General features: G+C 41.3%; 2 protein-coding genes across 3 annotated transcripts in view; both read right to left on the bottom strand.

The window, feature by feature from the left end:
- Nucleotides 1-5,838, bottom strand: part of prkcea (protein kinase C, epsilon a) — a 28,160-nt gene extending 22,322 nt beyond the window's left edge. Inside the window, exon 1 of the mRNA XM_077502654.1 lies at nucleotides 4,732-5,838. Within this exon, the coding sequence (XP_077358780.1) occupies nucleotides 4,732-5,076 (345 nt within the window). The 5' untranslated portion in view covers nucleotides 5,077-5,838. The remainder of the gene's footprint in view (nucleotides 1-4,731) is intronic.
- A 1,690-nt stretch (nucleotides 5,839-7,528) lies between these two features.
- On the bottom strand, nucleotides 7,529-10,100 carry six3b (SIX homeobox 3b). 2 transcript variants are annotated; one of them, XM_077502683.1, is made up of 2 exons: nucleotides 9,397-10,100; nucleotides 7,529-8,010 (listed from the first exon to the last, which is right to left on the bottom strand). In XM_077502683.1, the coding sequence occupies exons 1-2, from the start codon at nucleotides 10,074-10,076 to the stop codon at nucleotides 7,869-7,871; spliced, it is 822 nt and encodes a 273-aa protein (XP_077358809.1). In that variant the 5' UTR covers nucleotides 10,077-10,100; the 3' UTR covers nucleotides 7,529-7,868. The 2 variants fall into 2 exon arrangements, with proteins under 2 accessions (XP_077358809.1, XP_077358810.1); XM_077502684.1 differs by having other exon boundaries at nucleotides 9,456-10,100.
- Between the last annotated feature and the right edge of the window lie 5,004 nt (nucleotides 10,101-15,104).

The raw sequence follows: 15,104 nt of genomic DNA, 5'->3' as shown, positions 1-15,104 counted from the left end.
TTTGCAACTATAAAACCACAAAAAGACTTGTTGAAAAACATACCTGATGCAAATATTCAAACCTTCGACTTCCAATTGATAAAACGTGAAAAATATACATAAATTAACATGTATGCAACTAATTAAACTGTACATTACATTTTGCACAAAATTACTGTTAAAACCAAATATAACATGTGGCACTAAAACTCAAGACATGAAAGGCTGCATTTCAGTCGATGATCCGAGCGAGCGTATGTGTGTGTGTTAGGTCAAGGTTGACGAGGCACTGTGATGGAAACAGCCGGCGTGTCGACGTGATGATACTAAAGAGGAAGAAGAAAGCGCCGGAACCGATGTCAACGCACACGTGCGGAGAATGATAATCAAGTGACGATGTAACACTTTCGCAGTACCGTCGCAGCGCTGCTTCTTCTTTTGAAAAGCGCTGTAAAACGTTTCAGTTGCGATGGATGGGCCGCTCTGCATATAACGATCTCGTTGTGTACAAGCAAACCGGGACGAGATGAGATGCCACATCGACTGCCGAGACGGAAGAAAAGACGACCGGACAAGACCAGAGCGCAAAAGCCAAGCCGCAAGGCCGCAAGGCCGCAACAAAATTCCCCCGTTTTGACCACATTAAGATCGTCTTCTTTAGCCGCTCACACACACGCACACACACTTTGGAGTGCTACCGTGTCATCCCGATGACAGTAAACACACCACAAGATGTGGTGGGCGCACATCGTTGCCAGGGGAAAAACAGAAAAACGATCAAGAAATAAAAGTAGAGGGTTTTGGGTATAGATCTTTCAGTAGCTGGTTCTAATCATGCCAGTTTTGGTGTCTAGTTTTGGTTGCATATGCGTCACTATCTGGTTGTGCCAAATATGGGACCTGGTTTTCGATGCCTGGATTTGATCGTGCCTGGTTAGGAGCACCTGATTTGATATCAGACTTTGGTTGTACCTAATTCAGTACCTTATTTTGCTATTAGCTAATTTGGGACCCGGCATTGCTAGTACTTGTTTTAGTACTTGGTTTTGGTCCTACAAAACTTGGGACCTGGTTTTCGTAGTAACTGTTTCATGGTTTGGTGCGACCTGATTTTGTACCTGTTTTTTGTAGTACCTGGTTTAGTAACTGGCTTTTGGCATACCAAGTGTAGGGCTGTACCTTCTTTTGGTATTAGCTAATTTGGGACCTGGTTTTGGTAGTATTTGTATTAGTACTTGGTTTTGGTCCTACCTAATTTGGGACCTGGTTTTCGTAGTAACTGTTTCAGTCCATGGTTTTGGTGCGACCTGATTTTGTACCCGTTTTTTGTAGTACCTGGTTTAGTAACTGGGTTTTGGCGTACCACGTGTAGTGCTGTACCTGGTTTTGGTATTACCTTATATGGGACATGGTTTTGGTAATGATTGAGTTTTAGTAGTCTGGTTTGGCACATGGTTTAGGTAGTAAATCGCTTTATGTCTGGCATGGTGCCTGGTTTAGGTAGTACTTGATGATTTTGCTTGCACCTTGGTCTGGCATCCAGTTTTGGTAGTAGCTAGCTGTTATATGTTTTTGGTAGTACCAGGTTTTGGTTGCATCTAGTTTTTTACCACTGGTTTTGGTCATGCACAAATTAGTAGAACTAAATCAAGTTTTTAGGAGAACCTATTTTGGTGCCTAGTTGTACATAATTTGGTAACAGGTTTCGGTATTACCTGATTTGAGACTAAATTTGCCTAATTGGCCACCTGGTTTTCATAGTATGTGATTTGGTGTTTTCACATTGGAAAAAAGTTGCCGAGTAACACGGAATCTCATCAACGAGCGTCTTTGAAGGCCTCCTTCGGAAATGCTTGATGTGTACTTTGGTGTCCTTCCTCCTCCTCTTGGTCTGTAGGTGAGTCTGTCACCAAGGGGACGGCCTGTCAGCGTCGCCATAGGGACGCTCTCTTCACAGAGCATCTCAATTACGGTGGGGGGAGAACATGGAAGCGGGCAATTAATAAGCATTAAAAGCCTGGTTAATATTTCACCCATGCGATGACGCCGGCGGTCGGTTGGGAGTTTGCCGCTCGGGATGGACGGATAAAACGGGACAGAAAGCAACGGGAGCGGTTTTATTTTAACGTATTATACCGTATCATACAACGTCATTCGTCAGCATTCATCATTATTTAGCTAGCGATGGTCAAATTTTATTTTTGGTGAGAGACGCGACGTCAATTGTTGGTTTCGTACATACTGGCTCAAAAATTGTAAACATCGGAAGAGCACGTGGCTGTGATGCAATGATCGAGCGGCAAGCTAATCAATACGAGGGCGGTCAATCAACAGAGTAATCCATACGCTCTGACCTTAGTTTGAACGGCCGAGGGTGTGAGCGTGCCGCTCCCTATTTATACGCTAACGTATGTAGTCAACGTGTCAATAAACGACTCGCCGACGCACATTTTCACTGGCTTGCGTTATGTTATGAATCGTATCGCACTGTGAGCAACGTAATGATTCAAAAACCAATCAATGTGATTCGGAGCGTTAGTAACAAGATTAACACTTGAAAACCGGACGGCGCGGTAAACTGGGAAAAGCAACGCCCCATTGAACCCATCGTCAGAAATGACTCACACGATTTGTTTATTATGTGGCTAAATATGTAAACAAGTTTTTGATAGTTGCTGGTTTTGACACCTGGATTTGGTGGTACCCGATTTTGTGTCTGGTTTTGGTAGTGCCTGATTTGATGCTTTGTTCTGTTTGTACCTGGTTTTGATAGTACCTGGTTTACCACTTGACTTTGGTTGTAAGTAGATTGACATGTTTTTTTTTTTTTTTTTTTTTTTTTTTTGAGAAGCTGGCTTACATGTTTTGGTTGCATATAATTGCAGTAGCAGTTTCTGATATAGTACCGAATTTGAACCTGGTTTGAAAAGTGGGTTTACCTGGTTGTGATCATTCCTGGTCTCCATGTTTTTTGGCAACACTGCATATGATTTTGCTTGACCTGCTTTAGAATTTGGGTTATTTGGCATCTGATTTTGGTAGTACCTGGTGGCCTGATGACTGCTTTTGGTAGGTCTGGTATGAACAATAAATAATTGGTTTGACACCTGGTTTTGGGTTTGTTGGATTTGATAGTAAATGATTTGGCTTGGCACGTTTCACCACTTGGTTTTGGGAGTAAGTAGATCGACAGTTCGACAACTGGTTCTTGAGACTGGTTTATATGTTTTTGGTAGTATTATAATTGCATCCCTGTTTTTGTATTTGTGTATATGGTTTAATACCTAATTTGGACCTGGTTTGTAAAGTGGGTTTTGGTAATACCTAGTCTACCTGGTTTTGGCAATCATGCATACGATTTTAGTCACACTTGGTTGAGAATTTGACAAGTAGTTTTGGTAGTACCTGGTAGTCTGATGACTATTTTTGGAATTGTCTGGAATTAGCAGTAAATAACTGGTTGGTCACCTGGCTTTGCCTGATTTGGTAGTAGCTAACGTACTATCTGGTTTGGTTGTAAATAATTTGGCCCCTGGTTTTGGCACTACCTTATTTGTCATCTGAATTTGGTAGTAAACGGAGTTATGAGCTTGAAATGGGGCATCTTCTACAGTGCTAAATTCCAGACAGCACGTGCAGCTAATTGAACCCAGAGTCTTCGGCAGAATTCCCCTTTTGTTGGGACATGAAGTGAGACGAGATAAAACAAAAGTGCTCGAGAGCAGGGGGGGCTGCCGGGGGGGGGATTGGTGCAGACGAGATCACATGCTGTCGCTGAGGACAAACTCTCAGGCCTCTCGAACAAACGGGCCCTTTTATACGTGGCGGCGTACAGATGCGCCGTTCCGACATCACGGTACCGAGTCAAATCTGATTATATGACAAGAAACCAGAAACCAGCCATGAAAGGAGCTCCAGTTGCCGGGGGGGGGGTACAGGGGCCGCACTCCACACGTCTCGTAACCTGGACGCTCGGGAATGAAACTTCCCGTTCCTTCCAACCTCGGGAGGAATGCGAAGAATTGAGGAGGGAGGACCGGCACCGGGATCGACCTGGCTGGGATGCGGTGAATTAGTTTTGGGTGGGGAGGGGCATGATTTTTAATTTTTAAAAACATTAGGACGACTTCTAGCAACATTTTGGTGGACAGCTTGAAGGGGATTTGATTTGCAGGATGCCATTCAAACCTTTCAGCAGTTCATGAAAGATGTGGACAAAGGATTTGGTATCCGAGTTGGATGTATGTGATTAAGCACCTGTTTTGGTGAGAACTGATTCAGTAATAAAAGGTTTGACACCTGTTTTGAAAACAAAAAGTTTGGTACCTGCTTTTGGTAGTACCTTATATTTGGTAGGAGCTGATTTGGTACCGGTTTTGGTAGTACCTGATCTGGAACCTGGTTTTGAACGAAGTGTATATAGTTTCGTACTTTCGTAGGACCTGATTTGGTACTTGGATTTCTTAGTACCTGGTTTGATGTCAGGTTTGGGTCCGTCATACCTTGTTTGACCCCTAGCTTTAGTCATACCTGATTTGGCATTTTGTTTTGGCACACCAGTACCTGGATATTATCTGATTTAGCACTTTTTTTTTTTTTTATAGTACCTGGTTTGGTAACACCTTTCAGTTCTAGCTGTTCTCTCAACACAGCTCCTGACTATGAAAGGCCAAATATGATAACAACACTTAATTAAAACTGCATTCTCCACAGTCACAAGACCGAAGAAGCCGCAGCCAAAGCCCCACCTACCCAGTCCTCGTAGTGCCTCGTCCCGTTCTGCAGCAGGTCCTCCAGCTGGATGGTGCAGTTGGCCACAAAGTCATCGTAGCCGATGGGCGCGTCGTGGAACACGGACAGCTCCAGGCTGCGGCCCTCGCGCACCTCGGTGCAGAACTCCTGGTGCCAGGCGGGGCTGTTGGTCTTGGTGCGCGTGGCCGTCTGGCCCAGGCGAGTCTGGTCCAGGTTGAGCGCCAGGTAGGGGTCCAGCAGGAAGGAGCCGCTCTTGGCCACGGCGTGACGCAGAGCCCATGGGGTGGGCTTGAGGTCCACCGCCTCGCACACTCGCACTTTCAGGAGGCCGCTGAACACCGGCATGGCTGAGCCTTCCTTCCTTCCTTGCTGTTTGGGGGTCGTCTGCCTTTTCCCAGCAGTTTCCTTCCAGTGAGTGGAGTGGGGAAATAGGGGGGGAGTGGGGATGGGGGGGGGCGGTCACTCCACAGTGGGGCTACATCCCATAATGCCGCCTGGACTCTGCAGACACATCAGCCGTGTCAGGTCTGAGGATGACAAAGATGAAGACTCCCGGTTTGTTTGTTTATGCTCGGGCACAAGCGGAAACAAGGCCGGGGATCTCAAACCGGGGACGCCGACGAACGCGGTCTTCTTCTTCTTCTTCCTCTGTGGCCCCCCCGCCACCCCAACACACACGCATACGCACCACACACGTCCGCGGTGTGCCTCGCTTGGGGCCGGGCTCAGGGTGGGGGAGAGCGGGAGCAGCCGCGCCTAGCCATCCGGGATTGGCGCTCCAGTCTCCGGCCCCCCAGTCCGTGGGCTGTCGCTCCCCCCCTCCTCCGCCTCTCCGAAGGATTAATCTCCCGCCGCTTAAACGCTCAATTCACGGTGCTCGTTCCCGCAGTCCCAACGACGTACGTCTCCGAGTCGTCCGCCTCCTCTCCCCCCGCGGTGTTCGTGTTCGGTTCCTCGGCGTTTCACGAGTACATCATTCACGTTCGCTTCTTCGCCAGCGTTCGATTTTTGTCGGAGAATGTTGTATGGGTGTGTGTGCGTGCGCGTGTGTCTGTGCGCGCGCGCTCCCGCCTGCCTCTGCTTCCCGTCTCCGCGCGTGTCCGCAGGAAATGCGCAAAACGCGTCACTGGCACGCGCGCCCCCGAGGAGAGGAAGGCAGAGGAGGGGGCGCGTTCACGTCTCTCAGTGGCGCCAGCGTTGATGCCAACTTAGCACTTTTGCTACTAGATTTAAGCAGAGTACTCTAAAGTACTCTGTATTTAAAAGTAAAAGTACATATACTAAAGTAATATATGAACTGTAAAAATACAGATAGTAAAGTAATATGTCATATGCTGTACATAAATAAGTAAAAGTAAAAACTATGACATTACAAAAGTAGCTAGCATTAGCCTACGGCTAACTGCTAAATTACCTAATCAGAACCAGAATCATCTTTATTTTTTTTATTTTATTTTTTTTTATTGGTTGTTTGGGGAAAAAAAGTGCACACACACAAAAGGAATTTGTCTTAGATAGATTCCAGTTAAAATTTAAAGGTAGTTTACGGTAATTTGATGCTAGCTGCTCTTTGCAGGAGGGAGAAAAAGGGGTGTTCTGTATTACACCTGAGTGTTTATGTTTTTTTTACTCCGTACATTTAAAAACATGTAGGTTATCCATCCATCCATCCATCTTCTTGACCGCTTATTCCTCACAAGGGTCGCGAGTGTGGGGGTGGGTGGTAGGGGTTGCTGGTGCCTATCTCAGCTGGCTCTGGGCAGGAGGCGGGGTACACCCTGGACTGGTTGCCAGCCAATCGCAGTGTAGGATATCTTCTTTGTCAAAATAGTATCGGACTTCTGCAGACAACAATAAAGCCAAAAAGAAGCGAGCAAGTCAATCATGGTTGTAAACGTGAGCAACTGTGGCCTCTGCTGGCCGTCTGGACGCATCGCCTCGGTTTATCTTGCTTCCAGGGTGTGACGTCACGTATCATCACAGTGTGTTCATTGACACTTAGGAAATTTCCGTGCCTAGAGGGAGGTTTCTGAGATTCATATCTTGGAGTAAGATGTAACGGAAGGGTGCTAGGGTCAACGTAACCTAGGAAACTACTACAACATCACTGGATGTGACGTCACACAGAAGCATGTTGGGTTCATTGACATCTAGCAAATCACAGCGCCAACATGAGATTTATGTCCAAGGTGCGAAATGTACACTGCAAAAATTACGGATATTTATGTCTAGTTATAAATGACGTCATACACAATGGTGGTACGTTCACCGATACGAGAAATTATAGCTGTCACGCGGAAGAGCAGTAGGTTCACGGACAATTCGTAAAGTACAGCTTCACATGTTAAGGCGGCATGTTGACATACACCTTTTAATTCAGAGGACCGCGCATGGACATGAATATAAATTGCTACAATAAATTGAAGACAAAAGTCAGTGACATTTTATGTCGGCAGCTATGTGAAGTTCCACAGATTTGCTCGTTAATGGACATTTTGTAAATTAATAGTTTTGCCAGCGAAAGTGGGGGTGTCTTATTGTATTGGACCACAAGGTGGCGCTCATCTCTGTTCAATAGTCACCCAGCTCGCCGTCTCGTTATCAAAATGTGACCATGTAATTATTTATTTATTTATTTATTTATTTATTTTTATTTTTTTTAAATGTAGGAAAGAAAGCCTGTAATCTATGTTTATTTTAAACTGGGGGAAAATGCAGTCTCCTAAAAAAAAAAAAAAAAAAAAAAACTAAAATCAAGTTTAGCCAACAAGACACACTCAATGAAAAGGCAGACACATAAATTAAATATTTTTATTTATATAAAATAGCAAAACAGTTGATTTCACCATTGGAGGTAAACATTAAATTAAATCACCTAAAGACAAGGGAGGAAGGTTTTTAGTGATTGTCTAGTGGACACTAGAGTCGAGAGGTATGAATATAAAAAATATATATGTATATGAAATCTGGATTGTCACATGTCAATGCACGACTAAAACAAGCTTGCATAGCTCAGTGCGTGCGAGGGTCCGAGAATATTTTTTGCTTCTGCTCACCTTCCTCCCCCGCAGGTTCGGGGGTCGTCTCAATCCAGTCCAATCGCTTCCAATACTAATATTGCGAACAATAACAAAGAGTCACACGTCCAGGTCCGAGTCACTGTCCGTTACCGAGAGGAGTGTTTGGCCGTCAGCTCGCTCGGAGATCGCGTCTGGACTGCACGAGCCTCCGCCCAGGGGACGGCGGACGACCTCAGGACATAACCGGTGGTGCTGCAACCTGCGGGGAGGTGGGGGACGAAGTATAATTGATTCATAAGTCAAGTCAAGTAAAATGTTTAAATGGAGAAAATACATAATTTGACAGTTTCAAATTGCTTGGATGGCAAAACAACCTCAAAAAGTTTTGCATTATTTGTATTATGCTGTGCTCTTATTAACACATCAAATGAGCATAGAAGTAATCTTCCTTTTTTTAGTAACTTGAATGAGAAAAATAAAAAAAAGTTTGACCCCCCCCCCAAAAAAATATAAAATATGGTCTATTCAAACGATTATTTAAAAAAAAACTGGACAATGATTCTTGAATGGGGAAATTAACCATAATGTAGGGCTGTGCAATTAATTGAAATCCAATTACAATTTCAATTATTACACTTCACAATTACAAAATCAGCATAATCGTAAAAAAAAAAGATTATTTTTTGATTTGTTTAAATTTATACATATGCACCTTTTTTTTTTTATTTTTTTTTTAAAGATTTTAAAATAACTAATTTAATCAATTTTGTTTCACCCAAAAGGAAATTGTGGTATTAGTAGTTCAAAGAATTTTGTCTTAAATTAATATTTTATTTTTATATTTTTACATTTAAACATTTTCTTGTTTTGTACAAAAAAACAAAAAAAAGATCGTCCTAGTACTGCGACTGCGCATGTTGCACTCCAACTTCAAGTTTTTGCCAACATAAATAAATATTATTCTAAACATATATATTATGTTTAGAGGAACTTCCATAATCATAGTGTTTATATACTTTTTAAATTAGTTTTAATATTTTAAATATTTCAAATCATTAGAAAAATAATCGTTATTACTTTTTCTATAATTGAGCAGCCCTACCATAATGTAGTTTTTTTTTTCCCCCGTTTTTATTTACAGTCAACTTGTAAATGATATATTTTTGGTTGCATTCAAACTAAAATACATTTGAAGTTACACGATTCTGAAGAAATGGGAGATCTGTTGTCAATCGTTATTTTCATGGTAATTTAAACACAAATGAATACATATGGAACGTTTTTGTTTTGTTTTTTCCCCCCCTCACTCAAGACGCAATATACAAAAGCTGACTGGCTCTTCCTTAAATTGTACATTGGAAGTGAAAGAAGAGTGCAGAAAGCTAAATAATAAAGCCAATTGTTAAATGAATCTTCTAACTTTCCCCTTTGTGACCGTTTGTAACCGAAGCCGACGCAGTTAGTTCTGCCTGAGCGAAATTCCCCGAAGAAACAAAGTGCTGCGCGCTTTTACGCATGAATGCGCCTTTCTTTTTACGCGCCGCCCTCGCCTAAAAAAAAGCGGCTCCGAGACGTGGATCACACAAAAATGATAGTCGCGGTTGAAGGTTTGAAGATAGCGAGTTGAATCAAAAATCCCGCAAACCTGTTTTTGGCGGCCGCGGCTCGGTCCCGCTGCCTCCGGTTCTTGAACCAGTTCCCCACCTGCGTCGGCGTGAGTCCGGTGGCGTGCGCCAGCTCCCGCTTCTTGCCCGGGTTCGGGTAGGGATCCCGCAGGTACCACTCGCGCAGCAGGCCGCGCGTGCGCTCCTTGAAGCAGTGCGTCTTCTGCTCGCCGTCCCAGATGGTGCGCGGCAGCGGGAACTTCTTGCGGACGCGGTACTTGTCGACGGGTCCCAGCGGGCGGCCGCGGAGCTTCTCCGCCTCGCGGTAGTGCGCCTCCAGCCACATGGCCTGCAGCTTGCCGTGCGAGGCGCGCGTGAAGCGCTGCGTCTCCACGATGCGGTACAGCTCGCGGAAGCTGCCGCTGTGGTAGGCCACCACGGCGCGGGCGCGACGCACCGACTCGTGCTCCGAGATGGAGTCGCGGCCGTCCGACGTCAGCGGCAGCGACCACAGGAAGCGCGCCAGGCGCTCCACGTCGCCCGTCTCCTCCAGCGTCTCGCACACGCTGGCGATCTGCGACGCCGAGAAGCACAGGCCCGGCGGCGGCGGCGGCGGCTGCGGGGCGCGGGAGGCCGGGGGGCCGCCCGGGGGGCCATCCGCAGGGTGGGGAAGGAGCAGCCGGGAGGCCGAGAAGAAGTCGAGAGGAGACCTGAAAACCATGTGGAGCAAGGGACGTGGTGGGGCGCCCGGATCGTGTGGAGGGCGAGCCGCTCCGGGATGCGCTCTATGAACGCACCTTGGAGGGAGGGCGGGGCCGCCGCTGGGGATTCTGATTGGACGGGCTGGAGACGGTTGTCAGTGACAATGCTGTCAATCAAATGTGGACAGCGAGATTCGCGCCAGAGACTCTCAAACATTCATTTGGAACGTTTGAGTTGACAAGAAATAGGGATGCTCATACCACTTTTTATTTTTATTTTTTAATACCAGTATACTACTAGAGTAGTAACAAACTACCGCCACAGCGCCCCCCCCTCCAACCTAAAAATAAATTATAGAAGGAGACTAATGGAAATTTTTCTATAGTTCCTGTTCGTACAGCAGCCATCGTCCCTATATAATTAAATTGAAAAATTATTAGATTTTATCAAATAAATTAGCAATGTTTCTACAGTCACAATTCCACAATAAGTTGTAATTTTATTTTCTAGTCTATTTAAGCCAAGTCATGTATAGAAAATCAAACTTTTATGAAAGTTAATTTGCAATTCTGCGAGAAAAGTTTGGCAGTCATAATTATGCGATAAAAATTGTAATTTTAAGATCAATGTAGTCAATTTATGAATAAACATCTGGACAATACTAAATTTATCAACAAGTTGTAATTTCATGTTTATTTTTTGTAAATATTGGGGGAAAACAATTTACAGGAAAAAAAAAATGCCACTAAAGTTTTCTCACAATGTTATAAGAATGCATGTGTCACTTCAAGAAAATAAAGTTGCAGTTTTATAAGAAAAACTCAATGTTTTGACATTGGTATCATTTTAAAAGCCATAATTTTTCTCAAAAATCAAGTTGAAATGTTGCCAGTTTATGAAAATAGTTGCGAAGTTCTGAAAAAATTTGTAATGTTTCACCAAAGTCAACATCATAAAGAAGTTGTAATCTTACTTTAATAGTAGTAAATGCATGTAAAAAGTCAATGTTTTATGAAAATAAATTAGCAATTTTATGAGAAACACGTTGGAATGTTTTGACCCAGTCATAATTTTGCAAAAAAGTTGAAATTTCATGAAAAAAAAAAGTTAATTTACTTTTGACCGCAGGCGGAAGGGCGGAGACTCCCATTCGCACTCCTGATTGGACAGACCGTAACTGGTTGCCGTGACGATGCTGTCAATCAAACATGCAGCGATTGATTTGCGCGCAAGATGTCGGAAACTCTTCATGCGTTGAAAAGTACGTCGATGAATGTGAGGCTAATCGTGCTAATTGCTATCATTGCTAGCATAATATTTTTATGAACTTTTCACCTTCATTCTCACAGCATTGCAAACTTTTCTTTACATACTGACAAATATGCTATACTTGATCGACAAAAAAAAAACAGTTCTACTGTGGACAGATACCGATCAAACGACAGACGGACGGACGGACAGAGCGCCGATCTCCCGTCACTCTAATCACTTTTGTCTGTTCTGTAATATTGTTAAAACTGTGAGCTGAGCCGCATTAAAAACTGGGCGAACATTAGTCTAATAGCGGCGCATTATTCAATCAACATTAACACGTTGGTGGGCCAACGCCATATGCTTGGGAGCGTGCCACTTTTTTGGCCAAATGGGGGTCCGCAAAGGCAGTTCGTTAGCGTCAAAGAATTGATAAACGTCATGTACTTTTTTTGGTAGGATTTAGCACACATTAGCTCCTCCTTTGCCGTCAACTGTGCCGGATGATGTCATGCAGATGTGCATGGGCGTGAAAAAAGGGGGTCGCTCGGCGGGTTACTTCCAATTAGCCACAACGATTATTTAGGGGGGGTTGTTGGTCAACCGTGTGCCACTTTTCACCACGCATGATGTTTGTCAAGGTAACCCCTTCATCTTGTATTTATATCAGCTTTATGATGTCACTATCATAAGATGCCCAAGAGCTCGGGTTAATCATTTGATTACAATGCACAAAAATAATCTGCTCTGCAACTTTTATTTTGAAGGGATAAAAAGCTGTAAGAGACACATGGTTTAAAAAAAAAATAAAAAAAAATACTAAAAGTATTATTTTGTGACAAGGATTGCAATGTTACTGGAAAAAATGTTTGAAAATTATCATTTTGCATATTTGCATTAAAAAAATAATTTCATAAAAATATAAAAGTAATTTGTCAAGTTACAAGAATTTACACAAATTTAGAAATGTTTGAGTGTTTAAAAAAAAAAAAAAAAAGTTGGAATATTTTGAGAATTTTATAAATTTTACCTAAAGCTGCATTAATAGAAAAATGGTGCAAAACTAAAATTGCATTGTTCTAACAATATACACATAATATTACAATATAAAAGGTGCTTTTTTTTTTTTTTTTTTTTTTTTTTTTTAATGTTTTTAGAAAATCAGTATTTGGACAACAAAATGTTACAAAACTAAAATTGCAACGTTACAAGAATGTACATATAATTTTATGAAAAAAAAAGATCTCATTTTAAAAAAAGTTGTACTACTTCAACGCGATAATTTTATGAAAAAGCTGGAATTTTATGAAAAAATGTTTAAAAAAATAAAAATAGTAACGTTTAAGAAAAAAATAACAGTACAACAAAGTTGTAATTGTAACGTTACAAGAATGTACATATAATTTTATGAAAAAAAAACTCATTAAAAAAGTTGTACTACGACAATTTTCAAAAGTTGGAATTTTCTGAGAAAAAAAGTTTAAAAAAAATAAAAATAAAATAAAAATAGTAATGTTTAAGAAAAAAATAACAGTACAATTGGACAAGAATTCCTACTTTTATGAAAATAAATCCATATTATGACTAACAAACTCCTTTGTTACGAGTCCAATTTTTACGAAAAAGCCGTAATTATACAAAATGTTCATAAATAACAGAATGAAAATTAAAGCATCATAAAATTAAAGCATCATTCTTTAACGTTCCAACTATTTTGGTGAGCTGGTAAATTGCAACTTTGTATTGGAATTGTGTACATTTTGTATTGCCGCTATGTCACGTAGCTAGCACGAGCTAACCAAAATAAAAAATAATTAACAATACACTATAAAAAGCTCATGAACACGAAAGTTTGCCGACATCCGACGTGATAGCCACTCAAGACGTATCCATATTATGTCAATGACGACAATCAAGTCACTTGTGTGCTGTCCCCTTTCAGAGGCGGGACAATTAGCATAAAAGATGAACGACACTTTCTGAATGCTTTTACCCCCCAACCACCATAAACAAAGACCCCAGCCCCTAATTAGGCCCTCCGCTGACCTCCCACAACTTAACACTGACCTCTTAAGCGCCACCCTTCCCACCAAACTACCTGACAGCAAAAGGGTGACCCAGTTGTCCCCCTCTTACTCGTCTTCCTTAAGCTGCTAATCACTTCCTGCCTCTTTGGGGGACTTTTGTTCGTCGCACACTCGCCAGCAGATTTTGGGGGTGGGGGAACCTTTTGTACACTTTCTACTTGGGCTGTGCAATTAATCGAAATTTTTGAGTGGTTTAATTTAAATTTATACAGTTGCACCGTTTTTTTTTTTTTTTTTTTTAGATTTTAAAACAACTAATTTAATAATTTTTGATTAATCCAAAAGGAACTTTTTTTTTTTTTTACTTTTAAACATTTTCTTGTTTTATACAAAAAAAAAAAAAAAGATCGTCCTAGTACTGCAACTGCACATGCTGCACTCCAACTTAAAAGTTTTTTCCAACATAAATCAATAAACAGATATTATAAACATAGATATTATAAATTCTATTCGGTCCAAAAGGAACTTACATAATTATAGTGTTTCTATTTTTTTTTTTTTAATTAGTCTTAAAATTTTTAAACATTTTGTTTTTTATTTGTGGGGGAAATCAGAAAAAAAACAAAAAGATTAATACTAATTTTTTAGTTGTTTAAATTCATACATTTGCACTTTTTTTTTTTTTTTAAATAAAAGTTACATATAACTGAACTGTCATTGGGCAGTAATACTTTTGTGTGCCCTTAGAGGGGGCTCCTGTACCCAAATATGTGGGTGAGAAACGCAAATAAGAAACAATACAGTAGAAAACCAAAACAAAACAAATGAAGCAGAGTTGAAATAGCAGAGGAAAGGTTCCAAAAACAAACCTGCAAATACTTGACTCAGAAAATGCCGACCCACGACAAAAAAAAAAAAAGAAAAAAAAAAAAAAAAGAAAAGAAACGGTGACCTGACGTCCAGGTGAAACACGTGGAGGCGACTTTTTCCACGCTTGTCACAGATGTGCACAAAACAACACGTTGACAGATGGATGTCGGGCACAAACATCAAAACACAAAAACGCCTCCCCGCTAAACGGACAAACAAGATAATCAGATATAATTTGACTAATAAGGCGTCGGATTACGGCAGATGTCGGGTCACGCCAGCGTCACGTGATCACCGTTTTGAAATAATAGCAACGTCTAATGTTTAACAACCCAAGTGTTTTTGATTTATTTATTTTTTTTAAGATGCAGGACTATTTAAAAAAAAGTCAATATCAAAATGTGTACTTTTTAAATTGTATTATCTTTAGTTAGATGCGAAATCACTGAATTTCGAATGAATTACAGTACTTCAAATATATTGTCAAACATCTCATTGAAAATGATGAGCAACGACATGTTACAGCATTCTCAAAATATAGATATATAAATAATTGCAGCTCCTTTCAGTGTGCGCAGTCATGTGGACACAAATGAAGAAGAGTTTCACAAATACCGTAAGAACAGGAAAAGTCAATTTTCAGAGTACCGAGTACTGCGCTGTACAACATTTGAATGTTGATACTATACTTTAGCATGCAGATGGTATTTTGTATTGTTAGCATTAAGCTAATAAGTTTATACTCTAAATATACTAGGAAAATTATATATTACACAATGGCAGCAAACTACTACTGTAGTACTATATGGTTGTATAAATATTATGATCCGATTCCGATTTTTGGGTCTGTGATTCGATTCAAATGATTTGATTGACAATCAGTTCTGTTTCCTTTTATA

This window comes from Festucalex cinctus, chromosome 17 (genome assembly GCF_051991245.1).
Source record: "Festucalex cinctus isolate MCC-2025b chromosome 17, RoL_Fcin_1.0, whole genome shotgun sequence".
Lineage (NCBI taxonomy): Eukaryota > Metazoa > Chordata > Actinopteri > Syngnathiformes > Syngnathidae > Festucalex > Festucalex cinctus.
Note: the sequence above shows the minus strand (reverse complement) of the source record. Positions and strands in the feature narration are given on the sequence as shown.

Excerpts from the sequence above, each read along its gene's own strand:
- six3b (XM_077502683.1), bottom strand. The coding sequence starts at position 10,076 with ATGGTTTTCAGGTCTCCTCTCGACTTCTTCTCGGCCTCCCGGCTGCTC. Across the intron at positions 8,011-9,396 it reads GCCGCGGCCGCCAAAAACAG|GTTGCAGCACCACCGGTTAT; the intron begins GTTTGCGGGATT and ends ACCTCCCCGCAG.